This window comes from Rutilus rutilus (assembly GCF_951802725.1).
Source record: "Rutilus rutilus genome assembly, chromosome: 2".
NCBI classification, from domain to species: Eukaryota; Metazoa; Chordata; class Actinopteri; order Cypriniformes; family Leuciscidae; genus Rutilus; species Rutilus rutilus.
In genome coordinates this window covers 47,487,816-47,511,447 of record NC_140210.1, presented here as the reverse complement: position 1 = coordinate 47,511,447, position 23,632 = coordinate 47,487,816, and the positions used below count along the sequence as shown (strand labels likewise).

At 37.2% G+C, this 23,632-nt stretch overlaps 3 protein-coding genes across 5 annotated transcripts in view; 1 reads left to right on the top strand and 2 right to left on the bottom strand.

Annotated features, from left to right (window-relative positions):
* The first annotated feature begins 1,327 nt into the window (after positions 1 to 1,327).
* Positions 1,328 to 21,913, top strand: LOC311285808 (uncharacterized protein). Of its 2 annotated transcripts, XM_084401608.1 has the most exons (6): positions 1,328 to 1,531; positions 1,697 to 1,939; positions 2,066 to 3,364; positions 3,447 to 3,556; positions 20,610 to 20,713; positions 21,126 to 21,913. In XM_084401608.1, the coding sequence occupies exons 1-6, from the start codon at positions 1,390 to 1,392 to the stop codon at positions 21,259 to 21,261; spliced, it is 2,034 nt and encodes a 677-aa protein (XP_084257734.1). In that variant the 5' UTR covers positions 1,328 to 1,389; the 3' UTR covers positions 21,262 to 21,913. The 2 variants fall into 2 exon arrangements, with proteins under 2 accessions (XP_084257734.1, XP_084257733.1); XM_084401607.1 differs by having other exon boundaries at positions 1,697 to 3,364.
* LOC311286494 (uncharacterized protein) lies at positions 9,015 to 12,306 on the bottom strand. Its single transcript, XM_084402712.1, has 8 exons — positions 12,217 to 12,306; positions 11,847 to 12,101; positions 11,532 to 11,718; positions 11,189 to 11,411; positions 10,919 to 11,090; positions 10,559 to 10,707; positions 10,078 to 10,315; positions 9,015 to 9,198 (listed from the first exon to the last, which is right to left on the bottom strand). Exons 4-7 carry the CDS (start codon positions 11,298 to 11,300, stop codon positions 10,110 to 10,112), a joined length of 639 nt encoding a protein of 212 aa, XP_084258838.1. The 5' UTR covers positions 11,301 to 11,411; positions 11,532 to 11,718; positions 11,847 to 12,101; positions 12,217 to 12,306; the 3' UTR covers positions 9,015 to 9,198; positions 10,078 to 10,109.
* The window catches only part of LOC311285828 (CD209 antigen-like protein 2), a 22,123-nt gene continuing 14,500 nt past the window's right edge, over positions 16,010 to 23,632 (bottom strand). Inside the window, exons 5-6 of one of the 2 annotated variants that reach the window (XR_014626439.1) lie at positions 16,723 to 16,876; positions 16,010 to 16,137 (exon numbers count right to left, since the gene is read on the bottom strand). Coding sequence is in view for 1 of the 2 variants with exons in the window: in XM_084401636.1 (XP_084257762.1) it covers positions 16,783 to 16,876 (94 nt within the window). In the remaining variant the exon portion in view is untranslated. Of the gene's footprint in view, positions 16,138 to 16,710; positions 16,877 to 23,632 lie in introns of those variants that run through there. The other variant, XM_084401636.1, reaches the window with a different exon arrangement.

Genomic DNA, 23,632 nt, shown 5'->3' with positions numbered 1-23,632 from the left:
GACAGTGTGGCAGGCAGCAAGGAGCTAGAAATTAGAAAAAAAAAAATCTGTTCTTGAATAAACTTTGTGGGCTCCTGAGTAAAAAGTATAATCTCTGTCCGTTGGGTGGTAAAGCCACTAGACCCATAGATGAACACATTCTCTTAACAAGCAAAACAGAGTCAGCGTTCTACTTAATGTTGGTTTACTTCTATCAGGGATTTGATCTAAGACAACATTGAAGTCTCCTCACAGAAATATGGGATACTGTCCAATATCATGCAACTTACTTTCTAAGTCTACGAAAAAATTAGGGTGATCAACATTGGGTGCATATATATTGGCCAGTATCAGAGTATGTCCTTGTATCTCTGCTAGTATTATACTTATTCTGCCCTCCTCATCTTTAACCTCCCTCCTGAGCCTGAACTGTAAGCCTTTGTTCATTAATATAGCTACTCCTCGACTTTTAGATGACCCAGTGCTAAAGGTTACGTGTCCTACCCAGTCCCTGCATAATTTAACTGATTCCTGGGGACAACAATGTGTTTCCTGCAAGAATACTACATCTTGTTTTTTAGTTTTCAGATGTTCCAGTATTTTCTTCCTTTTAATTGGACAACCCAGGCCATTCACATTCCAGGTTGAATAACATAATGTCCTCCCACTGCTAGCCATAACTTTCAATGTATGTTAAACATTAGTTAATTTTGACTGTTGCTTTTTTTAATAACTACCCTGTTACTTGGCAAATTAAATAATGTATACCAGCTTGACTTACAATGTTACAATTTCTTACAAATCTTACAAAGCAAATTTCCTAATAAAAGAAGTCTAGCAAGGTCATCTATTCTGATTACTGTCCCAAAACAATAAACTTTTAGAGTGCACTGATTCAATATTGATGCTGAAATGCACATATTATATTATTTATAATCTTCAACATAGAGTAACCTTATTTTGTGTGGGGAACCTTGTGTAATTGTCCAATAATTCAAGCTCAGCAGGATGTAAAAATAAGTTTCTTTGGAAGGAAATGTGCATATGTGTTTAACACAGCACATCAGTCTGAAGTTCATCACCTCATAGTGACACTGAGTGCCAATAATACTCAATATAAAGTTCAGAATGGTTGTAACAAGTTCATTTTTAATGCTTATCTTTGCTTTTTTTTTTTTTTTTTACAAAAAGATTAATTAATGTTTGAAGTCATTTTGTGAGTAACTGTATGAAGTATGAACCCAACATGTTTGACATTCATCACATTTATGTTGTGAAGATGTACAGTGCATCAAAGTTTGAATTTTTGTTGGTCAGCAATATGTAAATTCTAGGGGAGGTTCTCTATATTAAACACTGCACTCCTCCTCCTAAAGTCCACAGCTCAACTGAAGAGACGCAGAAGTCATAATGGAACTGGAGGGCATTTATACAAATGTTGACAGTGAGACCTGCAGCAAGTGCAACGAGAGGGGACTGGACAGAGATGAAGATATTTATGCTACTAAGGACCGAAAACTCAGCCAGAGTGAAGCAACAGCTCAAAAACACAGTAAGACATTTAGTGTGATTTTAGTTGTTTATATTGAATAGCAGTATTTTTCAACATCTGTTCAATATATGTTTGTAATTATGAACATGTTTCTTAAAAGCCTTACTATTTTAACGAGAAAATGTATTGATTTTTTTTTTTTTTTTACGTTTTCCTGTTTGGCAGGAGGAAGTAAGTGTGTTGTGTTGAGCACAGTGTGCTTTAGCATCATGTGCGTTCTCCTAGTGGCCGCCATTATAGTACTGTATTTCAAGCTCACGGCAGAGACAGAAATACAAGCTAGACACATGTTACAGACTGGTTCAAGATATCAAACTGAGATAGACCAGTTACAGAACAACTTCAGCTCTCTGAGTCACAAGAACCTAGAGCTGGAGACCAGAGTCAAAGATCTAACCACTGAGAAAAGCCAGTTGGAGACCAGAGCCAATGATCTCAATGCTGAGAAAAGCCATTTGGAGACCAGAGTCAATGATCTAACCACTGAGAAAAGCCAGTTGGAGACCAGAGCCAATGATTTCACTGCTGAGAAAGGCCAGTTGGAAACAAGAGTCAAAGATCTAACCACTGAGAAAAGCCAGTGGGAGACCAGAGCCAATGATTTCACTGCTGAGAAAGGCCAGTTGGAAACAAGAGTCAAAGATCTAACCACTGAGAAAAGCCAGTTGGAGACCAGAGCCAAAGATTTCACTGCTGAGAAAAGCCATTTGGAGACCAGAGTCAATGATCTCAATGCTGAGAAAGGCCAGTTACAGAGAAGTTTTGATTCTTTGAGTCAGAAGAAACTGGAGCTAGAGACCAGAGTCAAAGATATCACTGCTGAGAAAAGCCAGTTGGAAACAAGAGTCAAAGATCTAACCACTGAGAAAAGCCATTTGGAGACCAGAGTCAATGATCTCAATGCTGAGAAAGGCCAGTTACAGAGAAGTTTTGATTCTTTGAGTCAGAAGAAACTGGACCTAGAGACCAGAGTCAAAGATATAACTGCTGAGAAAAGCCAGTTGGAAACAAGAGTCAAAGATCTAACCACTGAGAAAAGCCAGTTGGAGACCAGAGCCAGTGATTTCACTGCTGAGAAAAGCCAGTTGGAGACCAGAGCCAATGATCTAACCACTGAGAAAAGCCATTTGGAGACCAGAGTCAATGATCTCAATGCTGAGAAAGGCCAGTTACAGAGAAGTTTTGATTCTTTGAGTCAGAAGAAACTGGAGCTAGAGACCAGAGTCAAAGATATAACTGCTGAGAAAAGCCAGTTGGAAACAAGAGTCAAAGATCTAACCACTGAGAAAAGCCAGTTGGAGACCAGAACCAATGATTGCACTGCTGAGAAAAGCCATTTGGAGACCAGAGTCAATGATCTCAATGCTGAGAAAGGCCAGTTACAGAGAAGTTTTGATTCTTTGAGTCAGAAGAAACTGGAGCTGGAGACCACAGTCAAAGATCTCATTGCTGAGAAAAGCCAGTTGGAAACAAGAGTCAAAGATCTAACCACTGAGAAAAGCCAGTTGGAGACCAGAGTCAATGATCTTTCTGCTGAGAAAGGCCAGTTACAGAGAAGTTTTGATTCTTTGAGTCAGAAGAAACTGGAGCTGGAGACCAGAGTCAAAGATCTCACTGCTGAGAAAAGCCAGTTGGAGACCAGAGTCAATGATCTTTCTGCTGAGAAAGGCCAGTTACAGAACAGTTTAAACTCTTTGAGTCAGAAGAAACTTGAGCTGGAGACCAGAGTCAGTGATCTCAGTACTGAGAAAGACCAATTGCAGAGAAATTTTGATTCTTTGAATAAGAAGAAACTGGAACTGGAGACAGAACTAAAGAAGTTATGTAAACGAGGTGTGTAAAAATGAATGTGTCCATATAGTATTGCACTTTACTATCCAAAAAAAAAAAAAAAATGTATTTGTTTATTAAATAGGAAATGGCAGGCTTTTCATATCCAATGAGGAGAAGAGCTGGTCTGAGAGCAGGCAGTACTGCATTGATCAAGGTGGTGATCTGGTCATTATCAACACTGAAGAGAAGCAGGTGAGTTCAGTGGCATACAGAGCTTTTTCAAGAATACAAGAAACATCTGTTAAAAATCCCTTTGTACGCATACTACCCCCACCTGGTGAGAGCCCGAAATACATTTACATTAACATTCTCCAAATAATTGAATTCAGGTGTTCCAATCACTTCCATGGCCACAGTTGTATAAAATCAAGCACGTAGGTAGTGATGGCAAAATGAGGCTTCCTGAACCACTGAGACCTCGCAGCCCATTGCTTCAGCCAAAGGTTCATTACTCGAAGCTTCATTCAGCATTGCTCACTAGTGACTCCTAGCTACTGTGCAAAGAAATAGCAGACAAATTCATTCATTCTGAACCAGCCATTCTGAATTCATTCATTCCCTCTTGCTGGTTCCATTACCACAAAAAGCAAACAAATCCAAAAGGGCAATCCAAATCAAAAAGAAGTCCAGTCCAGATCCAAAAATCCAGAGCAATCCAAATAATATTATCTAATTAATATAGCAAGACTATAATATAGCTACTATAATTAATAATAACAATATACTATAACTATTCTAACCTGATAATGTAATACAGCCCTAACACATATATGACACAATAACGACAATGACAATGATAGTTATCTAACTCTCTGACTCTTTGACACTACTACAACTGCTTCTACTACTCCTGACAACACCCACAAGGTGGCGCGAGTTTCGAACCGCCTTTATCCGGAAGCGACACTCAGACCGAACCGATGACGTATCCACACAAACCGAGGCCTCGTTTGTCATTAGTCACGTGATTTTCATGTTAACAACACAAGCCTCGAATCGCGGCTTCATCTGGCATGCACATTTTTTCTCGACACAAGCTCCGACACCTCGGTTCAAATGTCACATCACTACACGTAGGCATGCAGACTGCTTCTACAAACATTTGTGAAAGAATGGGTTGCTCTCAGGAGCTCAGTGAATTCAAGCGTTTTACAGTGATAGGTTGCCACCTGTGCAAAAAATCCATTTGTGAAATTTCCTCACTACTAAATATTCCACGGTCAACTGGTAGTGGTATTATAACAAAGTGGAAGCAATTGGGAACAACAGCATCTCAGCCATGAAGTGGTAGGCCACGTAAAATCACAGAGCGGGTGCACAGTGTGCAGAAGTCGCCAAGACCTCCAAACTTTGTGTGGCCTTCAGATTAGCTCAAGAACAGTGCGTAGAGAGCTTCATCGAATGGGTTTCCATGGCCGAGAAGCTTCATCCAAGCCTTACATCACCAAATGCAATAGGAAGCGTCAGATGCAGTGGTGTAAAGTGCCGGATGCAGTGTGTAAAGCAGCCGCCACTGGACCCTAGAGCAGTGGAGACGTTCTCAGAGCACTCTAAAAAGAGATGTGTTAAAGGGGTGGTTGATTGCCATTTCACTTTTTTCATTTTAAATACTGTGTAATGTTGCTGTTGGTGCATGAACAGTATCTGCAAAGTTGCTGCGCTGAAAGTTCAACGTAAGCGGAGATATTGTCTTTTAAAAATCAGGAAGTTTAATGCCTACAAAAACGACTCGAATGGGACTACAACGAGATACTTCCAGGGTTTTATACGTAACTAACCCATACATTTACATCAACCCTCCCTCTGGAACATGTTCTGCTGTCGAAGAGGAGGAGTTATAGTGGAGAGCTGTAGCCGTCAAAGTGTTATTTTCACCCAGCTGTCAGGTCTTCTGTGTTCAGGCTTCCTACAGACGCTGTAGTTCGTCAACAATGGTTAAAATTTAAGTTTGATTATGTTCCTGACAATTACAATCGTAGTTTAGCTCTCTGTGCTGCGCATTTTACGGAAGACAGCTTCCAGAATCTACACGAGTTCAATGTCGGATTCAACAAGAAACTATTACTCCAACATGAAGCAGTTACAGCTATAAAACCAGAGGCAGCAGTTGTTGGGCCACAACCTGCAAGTAAGATTTAATCATTTTAAATGTATTTGCCTGTATAATTAAAGACGTAATGTTTTAGTTTTATCAAGGATGTAAAAAATGCCAGCGCTGGCTTTAGTATATGACAGATGCGTACAAACATTTTGGACCCGAATTTGTAATATGTACAAATTTTGTAAACGTATTTTCCATGTATACTTTATGACGTAATTTTTTTATTTGATCAAGAATGCAAACCAATGCCAAAGCTGTTTGGTTATAGTAGCTAGTTAGTTCGATGTTATTTTGGGTGTATAAGAAACGTGTACAAACTTCAAAAAATTATCGCAACAGCAAACTTCAGCTGCTGTTATCACATGTACACCTAAAGAAAACGACAAACTGAGTAAACTACCGGTAAGTTTTGTGAATAGTTAAACTGTTGTTCATTCTATCAATAAAACAATATCTTTAAAAAACGGTATTACTCAGTCATGTATTCAGTTATATTAAATGTTTAATCAGGGGGAAACCGTATCTCAAAAGCTAACAAACAGCAGTAGCATTTTCAAGTAACAGCGTATGGAAATTCTTTGAGAAAATAATAATAATAAAAAAAAATTACCATTCAGAAACGTTTAGTAAGAGCCGTGTTTGCGGAGGTTCTGCTTGACTCTCTTCATCACCGCTCTCTGGGTCTGATTCTGGCTCAAACTGATGAGGCAAAATTGAGACCATTACATTTGACCGGAGCACATGCAACTGTCGCCCGTAAAGGTAATGGGCGTGAAGATTCCGGACGCAGTTTAGCCAATTACAACACACCGGCCAAACTAACCAATCTGAGCCCATTGCCTCTTTCTGAGGGAGTGGTTTCATAGACTCAGGAAGTCAACCGCTCGTTCAAATGACAGAGGACATAGTCACTAAGACTCAGGCCTACCATGAACAAAATGAGCCTCACAAACTCGATCAGTAACGTTAGGAATCCAGGCTTCGGAGCGTCCAGGTTCAATCGCCTAATTGCACGCAACCATTTCTTTCGTTTTTCGCGATCCTTTTCGGAGGGAATTCGAAAAAACTTTTTATCAGGCCCCCAACGAGCCGTACAATCGACCACACAGCAAGAGTGAACCATCCTCTTCTCTAAATCCTCCTCCAAACGTGCAAAACAATCAAATTACAGGTATCTAGCGGTGTTTCCTGCCACACGATTCCCGTGATGCAACGCGGCAAACATAAACAATGACGTCACAAAAGATCCGCCTATTCAGAGGACATTGACCAGCTTCTAGAGAATCATCGTCCCCCTCGGTCTGCAACAGAATGGTAAGATTTTTTTTCTCCCTTTTATGCAAGTTAGCTAACGTTAATATGTAACTAGCATAACCTCACTTAGCCAAATAAAGTTAGGCTAGCAATAAATAACAGAATAAAACATTTTTACGTTTTATAGTTACAGATATAACAGCCGTCATGGTTGTTATATTAAGTATGAAAACGATGTGCATAAATCCATGAGATAAAGGACTGCTGAATATTATTATTGCAACACACAAGCTGAGAAACAGAATATGCTCTAAATTGTTCAGAAAACTTTTCTGTAATTGTTATAACAGAATTGAGAACTCAAATGTATGACAATTAAACCACACTGTTAATCACACTAGTATCACACTGTGAATTAAACTGTAGGTGCACCTGTGGAGAATGCAGGACAATGCCCACAGAGGAGGAGAATGTCTGCTGCAAAGACATTAATGCTGTATGTAAAGAAACAAATGTGTCTCCCTCCCACAATGATCATTACAAGTATGAATACACAACTAGAATTAGATCTCTAGCACTAAAACACCTTATAACATATACTCCAACAGGTTCAGAATAGATGTGGAGAGCTTCCTGAAGAGCCACGATGCATGACTCTTCATCCAGGCCTCCCAGCGGGCATCTTGATGTCAAAATTACGTCAAGAAATAGGTCAAAAATGAAAGTCAAATTGACGTCAAAGTGTTGATGTCAATTTGATGTCAAGATTTGACCTCTGCTGATGTCATTTTGCCAAACAAAAAGGTGAAACGCATGGCCGTACACTTATCACCAGCTTCACTTAAAACTAACCAGATTTACTTTATTTAATTTCCGGTTTAAATAAATATAATATTTAAATAGTTTAAAATATATTAAACATATTTTGATGAAACCATGATGGTGGTTAGCGTTTGCTTTAGTTGTGCTCTTGGCCCTTGACTCTATAAAAAAAAAAAAAAATTTGGCTGCTATAACTGCGTGTTTATAAATCACATGTGTTGTAGCTATAAAAGCCATCCGATCAGGAGATGTTGGCAGTTTATTGAAGATGATGACAATATCATCATGTAATTGCCTGAATCGCTGATCTTATTCAGTGTCTAATGTTTGATTATATAGGACTTGTGATTTTAATGTTGTATTATAATAGAAGCCATTTAATTGAACAGCATGAGAATAACGTTTTTTTAAATTAATAAAGGATTTTAAAAAAACATTTAATGCATTAAACTCAACATTATTACTTAGCTATCAAGAATCAGTGTATGACTCTCAACAATGGTGACAATCAATGAAATACTTCATGCTGCAGTGCATGCTGGGTGCCACCAATCAAAACTCACCCATATCTCCCAGCATGCATTGCGGCTTTAATAAATTATGCAGCTGGAGTTGATCTGATTATCTGGATATTTTGTTCGATTGTCACCATTGTTGAGATTCATATGCTGTTTCTTGATGTCTGTGTGATGTCTAAGTAATGCCATAGATGACAGGGTTTTGTGCACTAAGTAGTTATTAAAAGCCAAGTACATTATTTGATAAACAACACTGCTAGATATGCTGTAGAATCAAATTACTTCTATCATAAATAAAACCACTTTTAAACCACAAGTCCCATATAATCAAAGCATTAGACACTGAACATAATCAGAGATTCAGACAGTTACATGATGATATCATCAATAAACAGCCAACATCTCCTGATCTCAGTTTCTGATGGCTTTTTTTAGCTACAATAATTGTGCTTTATAAACACACAATTAAAGCAGCCAGAGAAATTTTTATATTAAAGAGTAAAGGGTCAAGAGCACAACTAAAGCAAACGCTAACCACCATCATGGTGACTTTAAAATACAAAATATGATTTCATTAAACTGGAAATTAAATAAAGTAAATCTGGTTAGTTTTAAGTGAAGCTGGTAATAAGTGTACGGCCATGCGTTTCACCTTTTTGTTTGGCAAAATGACATCAGCAGAGGTCAAACTCTTGACGTCAAATTGACATCAACACTTTGACGTCAATTTGACTTTCATTTTTGACCAATTTCTTGACGTAATTTTGACATCAATTTGATGTCATATTGATGTTAAATTGACATCAAATGCCCACTGGGCTTGAGCCTGTCTGCCTGAACCCCTACTCCCTGCAGAATGCCTTAAACACCTACCAGGCAGACCATGGGCCACTGGAGATGAAGGAAAGAGCTGTGTAAGTTAGAAAAAATCATTTTGAATGTGTAGAAATTACGTTTGTGTTGATCAAATGGCATGCCAGTCTTTTCAAAAACTGGTAAGGTTTAGGATACAAGAACAAAGTCACACTATTTATGCAATCATATTAGGAAATGTTTATTAATGTATACATGAATGATATGAGGCAGACTACAGGTTGATGAATCAAACGGTCATCTTCTGGGGTCCCGTTCTGTTAGACCTGACCAAAAAGAGGAAAATAAGACAAAGGCTGTTTTTGATGTACACAGACACCAGATATTAATAACTTCACAATGTCAGTTTTTATTGCAATTATTAGAAGACCACCAACCAAATACAAACCTTTATAAATATTATATTATTATGTGACATGACATTTTGTTTTTAATTTTGTCATTACAGTCGTGCTCGCTACCTGGCCTACAGATCTTTCGTTTCCTGGTGCTGGGGATACTTGGGAAAGCACAACAGGGTTGTCATACCTTCTTGTGTTGTGCTCCGTATTCACCAGGAATACTCAGACGAAGATGGGGAGTACACAGGCTTTAGGCCTCCCATTTAAATGTAAAAAAATCTGTATATATTGTACTTGTTTGGGAATGTGCCATATACACTATTCAATACACTTAATAAATTTCATAGCTATTTTGGACAACCGTCAACCATGTTTGTATGCGTCACAACTTACTGTCAAATCTGGACTATCATGTCCATATATATTGTGCAAGTAGTTGATAATGTAATTGTGACAGATCTAATGTACTGTATATATTATAGAGGTCTGCTACCCGACCCGAGCCCGACGGGTCCCGAAAAATGTGCGGGTTTCGGGTCGGGTTAGGGTTAATGTTTATTGAACAGCCTCGGGTTCGGGTCGGGTTCGTAACTAAGAAAAACGAATTATCCTATATATAGTTTGCGTGCCGTGTGCTTTGCCTGCTTGCTGTGTTGTGGTGACCGGCACGCGCGAGAGAGAAAGTTGCGTGAGCAGATGTGCAATGTGTGCATCAAATTTGAGAGAGAGAGCCTGTGTGTCTGTGGTCTGTGTAGCCAAAAATTGAGTAAGGGCAAGAATAGTACTGTGGAGATGGTAACTTACATGTTGGCAGAAAACAGAAAGGGATTGTGGACTTAGATGGGTGTTGTTAGAGCTGTTCCCTCACAACTGGGACAGCTGAACCTGGATACATGGCTAGCAATTGCGTCGGATTTCCCAGGTCGCTCGTACGTTGAACACAGGAATCCAGGAACAGCCACCGCTTTCATATTAGCCACAAAGGGTGCAGGGTCCTGGATGACCTCGTTAAAGAGGATGTCCATCAGCTCAGTCACATATTCTAAAACACAGACAAGAGCACATAGCATACAATTTGAGTCATTCATATGGTAACTGTTGACAAACTGTTAACAAAGTAACTGCAATAGAAATTGTGTTTTTACTGCTTGTCACACTGGCAAACATGCTACACCTTTTCTCTATCAGGTGGTGCCAAAATCTTGCCAGCAGAGTAAATGCAAAAATTAAAAATTATGTGTATGTAAGTATGGAGATATCAAAAGGCAATTGAGAATTAACTAACCAGTAGAATATTTGGTCTTCACCATGGACACCACATGTTCCCCTCTCTTGGCCTTGGGAAATTTAATTTTGAACCGCAGTTCTCCTGCTGCAGTCCTTGCTTGGGTACGGCCAGAATTTTCATTGAAATGCAAAGCAGCCAGGTAAAGTCTGAAATGAGGATTTGTATGGGATTACTCCAACATAATGATGCCATGGCCACACTGCCCCTCTCTCTCTACCTGTGTGGCTGCTCTAATCTGTTAACATGGACATCAAAATGAAAACCTTCCACACACTACTCATGTAGACAGTATGGCTTGGCTGTTTACAAAGTGTTGTTACTATACAATATTGACAACATGATTACTATACAATTTACCTGCAAAGCATCCCCAAGTATGAGAAGACCACGTTTTTTGGTGCAAACCTCAGAATCACACTGTGGAACCCCTCCAAGGCAGATGTTTGATAGAGAGGGCTCAGCTTTTTCACGTCGCCAAGAACACGCTTGTTCATTAGCACCTTCTCCAGCTTGTAGACGGCCTTTGTTGCTAGAAGAGGACAGAGAATAACCAATACAAAAGATGAGTGCATAGCAGCTTAGAGTATACTACAGGATTAGCATAATTGCTATTGAATATTGGCGTACCGGGCTTCAGCCACTTGTTTTTGTCAGTGGAAGGAGAATGGATTTTCATGGACATGCACATTCTGGACGTGGTTGAGAAGAGATGTCCATTTTGCCACGGTTTCCTCTCCATTTGATGAACCGGATGCGGACCAGTAGAGGTGATTTTTTATGCTCTTCTGCCACATTTTCACCGTGTTGCAGTCTTTCTCTTTGGACATGGCATCCACCTTCTTGGTGAGTGCTGAGAACAGTTTAAAAAGATGTAATACATTTGTTCTACAGTGGGTGTTAATGTTGCACAGGATTAGCTGTGCTACAAATAATTAATCTAAAATTAACTACATTTTTAAAATCATCCTACCTTTACATAAATGCCATACATCATAAAAGTGGTCAATGTCTGGTTTCTGTTCCCGGACAAACTTTTGAACCTGGGTGTGTCGGTCTGTCACCAGGGAAGCTACTTTGACACCAGATTTTTCGAGAAACTCCAGACTCCGTATAAGCCCTTCCTTTTCCATATGGACACTGCTTCCCACTTCATTGCTCTGTGGATCATAGACATAACATTTCTTTAAATACAGACTTCTAAAGTCTGAAATTTTATTAATTTCTCAAAATGTCCCAAGAGTTTCCCTTGCAAATACTGGCTACTTGGTTTTTATAATCCATTTACCTGTACAAGCTGGATATCAACAATTTTGTTTGTGCTGAGATCCATCATGGAGTATGAGCCATACTTTGCGCAATGGCCTGGACTGTCAGCTCTCATATCACCACCAAGAGATACAGTTTCGCTCTGTTTAAGTCCATCAAGCAGGTCGCTCTGATGTGATCGCCATTTATGCAGCACGGAAGGCAGAATGTAGTTGTGCACATGATTTCGATGTGTCATTCTGCTGAAGGTTCTCACATGCATTGCATTGAGCACCTGTAAAGTAAAATCAGAAATAGCATGTACTACATCCCACCGTGGCATTGTGCTCTGCACTGGCCTTATAAACTTTAAATACTTTAAATAATAAGGTCACTATTTTTTTACAAACCTTGTTAGTCTGGATGAAAGAAGAGCCAGTGTAGTACACAGCAGCTGATAGGTGCAGATTCCCTGCTGGAGACTCTTCGGCCTCGTTTACACTGCAGGTCTTGATGCCCAATTCTGATTTGTTGCCTATATCCGATTTTTTTGACTGTCTGTTTACACGTTATTTAAATTGTGACCCATATCCAATTCATGTGTTTACACTTGCCATACACTGTTAACCCTTGCTGTAAAAAAGGCGTAATTCTGACAATATCATACCATTTTCCATTAAAACAGTAATATACCGTAGAAAACAAAACTAGCCTGCAGGAATATACTGTAAATGAACAGTGCTCAAAGTCGACACTCAGAGGCTGTTTTCCCAATCACACCCTATACCCTCATTCACTATTCCCTACATTAGTTCACTAATATAGTCCACTTGACAGAGTGAATGAAAAGAAGTGAGTGAATTGAGAAACTGATGAACACCTGATAAGCAGAATTACTGAAGGACAGAGAAACAAGAACAGAAAAAAGAGAAACACAAAAACTACAACTGACTTCCAGCAACACTGAGTGTGAAACCAGTTTACAAACCAGTTTAACATTATTTCTTTCATACATGTACAAAAGTTCTTGTAGAGAATTAACAAAGATTTAGTTAATAATAAAATTTGTTGTCACCATGATGGAGATCAGTATTTGCTTTAGTTGGTCTTGTCTCTTGACTTCTTATCATTCATCTCTCTCTGACTGCTGTAACAGTGAGTTTATAAAACACATTTGTTATGGCAAGAAAAAGTCAAGAAGAAGTTGATCAGGTGTTTTTCTTCTTTTGTGATGATGTCACAATCATCTTGGACATGTCTGATTTTCAGAATTTTTCTGTATATATTCATTGAAATTATGGGTATGTCATATTTAGCATAAATTTGTGTATCTACAAAATGAAATCAATATTTCTGTTTTCAGATCTTCGGAAAAATAACAATCAAATAATGCATTAAATTTTATTTTACTCCTGCTTGACTCAGACACACACAGACATCAACAATCAGCATATGAATCTCAACAATGGTGAAAAGTTTCATGTCGCAATGCATGCTGGGTTCCAGGATAATATAAAACTCCCAGCATGCACTGCTGCATGAATAAAAAAAGAAAAAGAAATATTGCCACCATTGTTGAGATTAATGTGCTAAATTGTGATATCTCTGTGTTTCTAAAACATAGTGTAGCTCTGTTTTTTTTTGGTTTATGCATGATGTGTTAAAAAAAGAGTCATAGTAATTTATTGCTGTAGTTTCACAGTGGTGCTAATGTAACACTTTTGATCGAGGATAAAACTCTGAATGAATAAGAATTAATTCCTTAGTGAATGAACAGGCAATATGATGATTTTGTCACCATAATCATTACAACCACAATCATTCATAAACTGTGTGCGCACAAGTGTGACTTGCAAAAACACAGCTCAAGCAGCAAAAGAAAAATGAATGTTTTAGCATCAGCATCCCAACTAAAGCAAGCACTGATCTCTATAATGGTAACTTCAAACAAACATTTTCAATAACAACTTCTGTATGACAGAAATAAAGTCATACTGGTTAATAATAAGTGTAATAATGTGTAATGGCTGGAAGTCAGTTGTAGTTATTGTGTTTCTCTATTTTCTGTTCTAACAGCAGGTGTTCATCACTAATGCTCAACAATCACTTACATATTCCCTTAATTATCTCACTGCAACACTGTCTCAATGTTACTTTTTACTCTTTGTAGTGTGGATTTCCTGTGGGGTTGAAAGGGTTAACAGTGTAAGATAAAAAGACACACCCACAAAATGTATTTTAACAGTAATAAACTGTAAGTTATAAAACAGGTTTATACTGGCAACACTGTTGCCAGTAGTTTACTGTAAAATTAATTTTTTGGGTCACCATTGTGCAGAAGAGTAGAGCCTGTGCTTCAGTCCAGGAGAAGATCTACAAACATTGATGATATGCTGCATGTTGCTTTATTTAACAGGCGGTGACTGTGTAGTTGTTGGTCCAGTTGAAATCTTTTTATGTGCAATAGTTTTTTAGTGGTCTCAAATTAAAGAAGTTCACAGTAATACTTTGCTCACATTATTAATGCATTATAAATTTTAGTTAATACATTTAAATGACAGTTGGTCAATTTAAGGCAGTCGGTTTCTGCAAGTGAAATTAGTTCATTTGAATTAGAATTTAGTGCATTTTTACAGAAACAAACTAGACTACAGTAAAGAACTGTACAATTAACAGTATTTTACTGGCAACAGTGTTGCCAGTATTTTACTGTAAAAAAAAAACGGTAAGGTCTAACAGTGTAGGCTACTATCTGAAACATATCGCGCATGCTTAAAGGGTTAAATTCTCTTGCACAAATGGACGAACACAAAATATGTTTCATGCTCTGCGATACGCAAAGTTGCCAAACACCACTTTTGAATAAGAAACAATGTCTATAAAACTCGTTAAAACTCCATGAATCACAAGCGTATCGGTGAAAACACTCGTTAAAACAACATACACACCCGAACTTGACTGCACATCACATTTGACATTATTGATACTGCTTTCATTCGTAATGCAACGGACCGATCTACGGCACATAAATTAAGGGCTGTTCACTGTTATACAATAAAGAGCCTGCACAGCAACAAGAAATAGAAATGAACACAAAAAACTGCCTGTAGCCTGTACTTACACAACACTGACAGTGGAGTTGAGCAGCTATGGACAATTTTCTTTTTCTTTTTTGAGCGGCTGCGGACAAATTCTTTCTATGCACACACAATATTACATTACAATCTGCGCGTATGTTTTAAAAATATAATTGAACATGTAAATAGTCCTAGCACTTTTTACATTTAAATAGCCCACTTAAAGTGTTTATTACAAATACATTTCTAATTGCTTAAAATTAATAAATGTAAATTAACAAAAATTTTCGTTAAATTTACAATCATGTGAAAACACTTCATGTGCCCCTCTCCACATTCCTCTCCTACGATGACACGTTTCGTCGGGCCATCCGTCCCTTTGCAGATGTGCGTCAGGGTTTCTCTCGTCATTAATCCGCGGAGACGTCGCCTAATGCCTCAGAAAATCCGATCTGCCTGTTTACATGACAGTCGCATTGGCACATATCCGATTTATTTCCACATATGAATGAGGCCTGAAACCGATCTGGAAATATCCGAATGCATGCGTCTTTTTCCTGTTTACACTGTCATAGAACACATCCGATCTGTGTCACATGTGAGCAAAAAATCGGAATTGGGTCACATTTCACTGGCAGTGTAAACGGGGCCTTCCACTCTCTGGTGTAAGAACAACTCTGGTGGAGGCACTTCTGGGTCACAGAAAGGAATGTTCCTTTTACAAATTTGATCACCTTGCAGACTCTTGAGCAGGTGGGGCAGATTTTAAAAAGCTCAAGCAGGCACTCCTCATATATCAGGTATTTCACCATGTCCTGTGGTGGCTTGGTTGGTGCTCTATTGACAAAGGAAACCACAAAAAAAGACTTGTTTGTAACAACTTGTTTGTATTTTTTATAATTTCTCAACTTCATAGTAAAATTACACGACAATCACATCAGCATCAATTAAAATTATGTTGAGGAAGAGATTGTTCATATTATGTTCGATTAACAAGGATCTACAACAAAGTTAACTTACTGTTCACTGGTGGTGTCAACCAATTCAGACATGCTGGGGAGGTAGGTGGAGTCATCAGGATCTGCCATGTTGAAACTGTTTACAGAAAAGAGGGAAACTCCAATAGAGAACGCTTTGGTGGTCTATCAGGTGATACTGCTTTCCGCTTAAGTGGAGTTGAAGAGCAGAGCGGAAGAAGCTTGGCTGTGGTGTTGCCAACAGAAACACTCTTTGTGGCCACCGTAGCTTGAGAACCTGTAAAATATGAGGATAGTAATAAGAGTTATGTATAGCTTTTATATTTGTAAGAGAGGTGGAGCTATGTAAATAGAACAGATTTTTTTTAAAACATCTCTGTACTTGCAAGATTTTATACAGGACACATGACATTTATCAGAATTTTTCGGATTAACAAGAAAAAAAACTTAACACATAAAGCTTTACTCTGATAAAACAACAAAAACTACTAGCCAAGCTAATAAAAGTTAAAACATTATCAAAGCGAGTAATCAGTAAACAAATGCATTAATTACAAGCATAGATAAATACAATATAGTATATCGAAGTTACAAATAAAGTAAGGTTTAACACTTTATTTCAGGTACAAAAATCTAATTAAATGTAAAGGAAAAAAATTCAATTCGGAGTTCGCACGCTCTCTGAAACGGGCCTCAGGTGTTGCGCGGCAGTGAGCACACAAAGCGCGTGAGCCGTAAGAACGGAATTAAATGATCTTTTTCCTCTTGAAATGGTTTAAAATCTATTGAATGTGAAAACAAGCAAGACAAAACACGTGCAAATTTCAAAAAGACAAACTAGGAATGTTACCTCTCAACATACCTGTATTCTTCCTGTTGGCTAGTGTTCTTTTAGACAGTTGTGTGGCCACAGTCCTTTTCCCTACAAAGTAATCTGTCTGACATCCAACTTCTCGGGTGACTTTCTGCATGTTGTCACACTGGAACTCGGTCTCTCTTGTGGTTGGAAGGGACTGCTTTGTGAAGAAATAATAGTTTCAGAGGTGGAGATTCCAGGGGTCAGAAAGTAAAAGTCCTGCCATATATTTATTCCACCCATGAACTCACACAGCAAACACTCCAGTGTTAAATGAACTCTCCTGGGAGTTTATTTGGCTCCAGACTCAAGAGTGTTAAAGTTAATGAGATAATTAAGTGATTGTTTGAGTGATGATTGAGCATTATTGAAAACACCTGATGTTAACAAGCAGAATCACTGAAGGAGAAAAATCACAATTTTAGACACCGTTATGGAGATTAGTGTTCGATTTAGTTGGGCAGTTGACCTTCAAATGATTATCTTTAGATTTTGTTTGGCTGTTGATCTGAATTATTACAGCCAGATGAACAGAAAGAAAAGTTGATCAGGTGGTGTTGGTTATATTTGAACATGATCATAATTTGATCTGAATCACTGAACTCAATTAGAGCCTAATCTCTGACTTAAATGTATATTGGTCATTACAACATCACAGTAATTCTACAGATTAAGTTCCAGATTTTTCAATATAATTCAAATTATTTCTTAAAAGTTGTTCTGATAAAGAAAAAGAAAATCTTTCTTTAAGGCACACACAGACATCAAGATTCAGTGTATGAATCTCAACAATGGTGACAAAAAGAATATTCAATTAGGAAAACAAGACAATTCAGATAATAATTTATTCATACCGCAATGCATGATGGGAGCCATGGATGAGTTTTGATTGGTGGCACCCAGAATGCACTGCAACATGCTTTATTATTGTCACCATTGTTGAGAATCACAGGCTGATTCTTGGTGTCAGTTTGTCCAAATATTATAATTTTTCAAAGTCTTTTGATCAGAACAACTTTTAAGAAATCTTACTGATTACATTAAAAATTATTAACATGGCATAATATTAGAATCACAGGCAGCTATAATCAACAAGGTAAACTTAACTCTCTAAATGAGTTTTGTGATTCAGGTCAAATTATGATTATGTCAAAACATAACCAACACCACCTGGTCAACGTTTCTCTTTGTTCATCTGAGAGTTATAACCCAGATACAACAGCCAAACAAAATCTAAAGTTATTAGTTTAAGGGTCAAGAGCCCAACTAAAGCAAACACTGATCACCATAATGGCAACTTAAAAAAGAGATTTTCTCCTTCAGTGATTCTGCTTGTTAACATCAGGTGTCTTCAATAATGCTCAATCATCACTCAAACAATCACTTAATTATCTCATTAACTTTAACACTCTTGAGTCTGGAGCCAAATAAACTCACAGGAGAGTTCATTTAACAATGGAGTGTTTGCTGTATGAGTTCATGGGTGGAATAAATATATGGCAGGACTTTTACTTTCTGACCCCTGGACTCTCCACCTCAGGGCCTAAATGCCGCTTCATCTGAAAGCAGGTGATGGCGATTTACTACTAATCAAGGAACCGGCTTTACTGACGAGATGCGCATAACAATATCGCGATTTAAATCATTCAGCCCTAGTCAAGAGCCCAAATAAAGCTGACACTAATCACAATTCTGGTGACTTTAAATTAAACATTCAATGAATCGTTAACTTAAAAATAAGAATTTTTTGTACCCAGTTCGCACAAAACCTTACAGACTATGGTTTCAAACAGACATCAAGAATCAGCACATGAATCTCAACAATGGTGACAAACATAAAGCTTCATGCCGCAATGCATGCTGGGTGCCACCATAGTACAAATCTCATCCATGCCTCCCAGCATGCATTGCGGCATGAAGCTTTATGTTTGTCACCATTGTTGAGATTCATACGCTGATTCTTGATGTCTGTGTTTGACAAATTTCTGCTGCAGATTAAAATTTTCAGGAAACATTTTTATTTTTTATTCTGCACTGCTGGACAGCATGATGTAGTTTCACAAGATTGTTATAACTAACAGCACATAAATAAATTAAATGCAAACAATCCATATACTTGACCAGATCAGCACTTATTGATTATAACATCATCAAGAAACATCTGATCACATGTTCTCCCGTTGTAATAAATGTATTTGATTAAAATACAGTTACAGCAACAAGAGAAACACTTGACAGTGAAGGGTCAAGAGCTCAAATAAAGGAGCCATTAATCACGATTCTGGTGACTTCAAATAAAACATTCAGTGAAACATCAACATCTAAACCTCTGTTAATTCTCAATAAGAGCTTGTCTATGTAGATTCATGATGTCTAAACCATCCAAATGTTCAAAAAAACTCTTTATTAAACGTCACTGGACTCCATAAACACAAGTTAACAATAAGTTTCAGTGTTCGTCCAAACACTCAGTTGTAGAAACACAGGAAGTAACTCTGGCAAATACACACCGACTACAGTCACATGTGACACATATCTGACACAAGTTGTGTAACTATAACACATTAGTGTGTAGAAGGTTTCAACACACTTCTGTGTAAGAGGAATAACACATTAGTTGTGTTAAAGGTAATAAAAAATGTGTAGTCCTTATAAACACAGAGATGTGTTAAGAATCGACACAGGTTGTGTGTTAAATTTGACACAACATGTGTTGTCCCTGAGCACACACACTGCATGTGTTAAAATCTACACAACATGTGTTGTCCTTGAGCACACACACTACATGTGTTAAAATCTACACAACATGTGTTGTCCCTGAGCACACACACAACATGTGTTAAAATCTACACAACATGTGTAATTTTTAACACATCTCTTTTTACAGGTTGTGTTGTTTTCAACTCATCATTTTGAGTGCCGACACTCTCCATCACTGTGAATGGTATGCAGTGTTTGCTATGTTCTCAAACAAACAGGCCAGTGTAAATACAAGTTATTTAAATACAATATTTTGTCAGTTGCTACATTTTAATTAAATTCAAAGTGCAAACTCTGTTAACTGTAATCTCTTCATGAACTTTTGTCAAAATCAGCATTATCAATTAGGAGTTGAAACGTGAATAACTGAATAATGTCCAGTACAGTGAGTCTGTCCAGTCATTGAGCTTGAAACATTGTGTTGTACTTTGTGTGCACATGCATTCTGTACTCGATTATTGATTAAATGGTTAATATTTTAGCATCTGGCCCTTTTGCTTTATTTTTTTAAATGACACAATTTGTGGGGAGGGGTATTTACGACAGTGCAAGTATTCCACAGTGACTTTAGGAGTCGCTGTTTAACAAAAACACAATTTCTACACAGTGTGTCTTTAAATTTCATGTAATTTCAACGCTAACCACCATCATGGTGACTTTAAAATACAAAATTTTAATGATTTCATAAAAATGGAAATTATATAAAGTAAATCTGGTTAGTGTAAGTGAAGCTGGTAATAAGTGTACGGCCATGCGTTTCACCTTTTTGTTTGGCAAAATGACATCAGCAGAGGTCAAACTCTTGACGTCAAATTGACATCAACACTTTGACATCAATATGACTTTCATTTTTGACTTATTTCTTGACCTAATTTTGACATCAAGGTGCCCACTGGGTGTGATTGCTTTATCTGTAAATTAAGTTAATGCTTTTTCAATTACTTAATTCATTGAAATAAAATGAATTCTTTGATTTGAATATTTTTTTGGCAATGCGGTAGGTCTTAAATTTCAATCTTTATGGTCTTAAAATGTCTTAAAAAGGTCTTAAATTTGACTAACTGAAACCTGCAGGAACCCTGGTTTAAAGGAGAAAAAGAGGAACCCCCTTTTTTCTTTCTTTTTTCACACAGAGGAAAGTATCTTCATTAATCACGGAGAGAGTGTGGATTGGTTTGTCTGACATTGAGTATGAGAGCAGAATGAAATGGGTGGATAATTCACCACTGAATCAAGGGTAAGAGATAAAACACTTTATTTGTGCTTTATTTGTTAAGTTAGTCTTTTTCACTCTCATTTAAAAAGAAAAGAGACCATTGCAGCTGAAGACACACCTGTTCTGCAACAACTTAACTTTCTATAGTTAAGTGCTTTCTATAAACAAATGCTGTGCTTCTTTTACTTTTCTGCACTTTCACTTCTGCTCACTTCTGTACCTTTTAGCATATTCTTTAAACTGCTGTTGTGATAATGTGATTACTGTTGGCTCTTGCATAATATTGCTTGTGATGTTTTTTTATTTGTTAGTTGCTTCCTGACAAATTAGTAAATGTAATTATTCGTATTGCTTAGTTGCTGAATAAAACTTATCGGCTGTTTGATTTAAATGTGGGTTCCTAATAATTGAAAATCTGATACATGTTATCCAGGTTTTGGCTCAAAGGCGAACCAAATGACCAAAATGGCAATGAGGACTGTATTGAACTGATGCCTGATAATCCAGTCCTAAACAACTGGAATGATCTACCATGCACTGTGAAGAAAAAATGGATTTGTGAGAGTTGAAGTTCCAATCCTTGTTGATTTGATCATTTGTTCACTTTTATGTATTATTTGATGGAATCAGTCATTGTACTCACATAATTTCTGATTGAGGTTCCTGTCATGTCACTGTCGGCTGATTTTCTCATTTGTGTACACTGTTAACCCTTGCTGTAAAAAAAAGGCCAAATTCTGACAATATCATACCATTTTCCATTAAAACAGTAATATACCGTAGAAAATAAAAATAGCCTACAGGAATATACTGTGAATTAACAGTGCTCAAAATCGACACTCAGAGGCTGTTTTCCCAATCACACCCTATACCCTCATTCACTATTCCCTACATTAGTTCACTAATATAGTCCACTTGACAGAGTGAATGAAAAGAAGTGAGTGAATTGAGACACTGATGAACACCTGATAAGCAGAATCACTGAAGGACAGAGAAACAAGAACAGAAAAAAGAGAAAATATGGGGAGATGAATCGCAATATATCGCAGAATCGAATCACAATACTTGCTGTATCGCAATATGTTAAGAATCGCAATAATATTGAATTGTGGCCCAAATATCGCAATACTATTGAATCATCAAATTTTTGCCAATTCCCACCCCTAACCTACAGGGATGGTATTACCTCATAATCCATTACATTAAAATCATTAAAGCTTCATTCTTTTTCAATACATTCCTGTAGCTTAGATTTCCAGGGAATGGATAACTTAAATTAAACTTAAATATAATGTAAGTTGCTTTGGATAAAAGTGTCTTCCAAATGCATGCATGTAAATGTAATGTATGTAAAAAAAAATATATACATATTTTGGTTTACCTAATTCTGCATTCGACAAAATAGACAGGTAATGCTGAAGAGTCGTCTGTCGATTCTGCCCTTTATTGTCAGCATACATGCACAGCAAAAACTCCAGTGTTAAATTAACACTCCTGGGAGTGTATATGAGTCCACACTCAAGAGTTTAAAGTGTTAAAATATGAGTGTTAAATTAACACTCAAGAGTGTTAAAGGTAATGAGATAATTAAGTGATTAAATTAGTGATGATTGAGCATTATTGAAGACACCTGATGTTAACAAGCAGAATCACTGAAGGAGAAAAGCACAAATTGTAAGTCACCATTATGGTGATCGGTGTTTGCTTTAGTTGGACTCTTGACCCTTATATGTTTACTTTAAATTTTGCTTGTCTGCTGTTATTGATTTATAACAGTCAGATGAACAAAGAGACAATGTGATCTGATGGTGTTTGTTATGTTTTGACATAATCATGTTGTGAGCTGAAAAATTAAACTTATTGAGATAGTTTGGTTTAACTTGTTAATTACAGCAGCTCTGTGATTCTACATCATATGATTTTCAGTATTTTTCATATAATCAAAAATATCTAATAAACATTGTTCTGATCAAAAGACTTTCAAATGAATTTATTTAGAAACACAGACATCAATAATCAGCCTGCGAATCTCAACAATGGTGACAATAATAAAGCATGTTGCAGTGGCTGCCACAATCACAACTCATTAATGGCTCCCATCATGCATTGCGGTATGAATAAATTATGATCTGAATTGTCTATGTAATTTACTTTTCCTAAATGAATATTCTGCTCGTCACCATTGTTGAGATGCATAGACTGAATCTTGACGTCTGTGTGTGCCTAAAAGAAAGATTTTGTCATTTTTTTCAAAACAACTTTTAAGAAATCCTTTGTATTATATCAAAAATTCTGGAAATGTATGCAGAATCACAGTTATTCTGTAATCAACAACATAAATCTACGTCAGAAATAAGGATCTTAATGAGTTCAGTGATCAAGTTCAAATGGTGAATGTCCTAATATAACCAACTCCATCAGATCACTTTTTTTCTTTGTTCATCTGTCAGTTATAACTCAGATACAGCAGTCAAACAAAATCTAAAGTTAATAATATAAGGGCCAAGAGTCCAACTAAAGCAAACACTGGTCACCATAATGGTAACTTACAATTTGAGATTTTCTCCTTCAGTGATTCTGCTTGTTAACATCAGGTGTCTTCAATAATGCTCAATCATCACTCAATTAATCACTTAATTATCTCATTAACTTTAACACTCTTGAGTGTTAATTTAACACTCATATTTTAACACTTTACACTCTTGAGTGTGGACTCATACACTCCCAGGAGTGTTAATTTAACACTGGAGTTTTTGCTGTGTGTTTTTGCTTAGAGAACAGACTCTCCTAAAACAGACAAAGTCACAGACTTTTAGTGTTATAGTTTACAGAAAAAACTAAAATACAATAACAGAACTTATTACTAACAACAATAGGTGAAGCATATATCTGTAAATCTACAACATAAAATCAATACGGTCTTATGTAAGGTCTTACGCG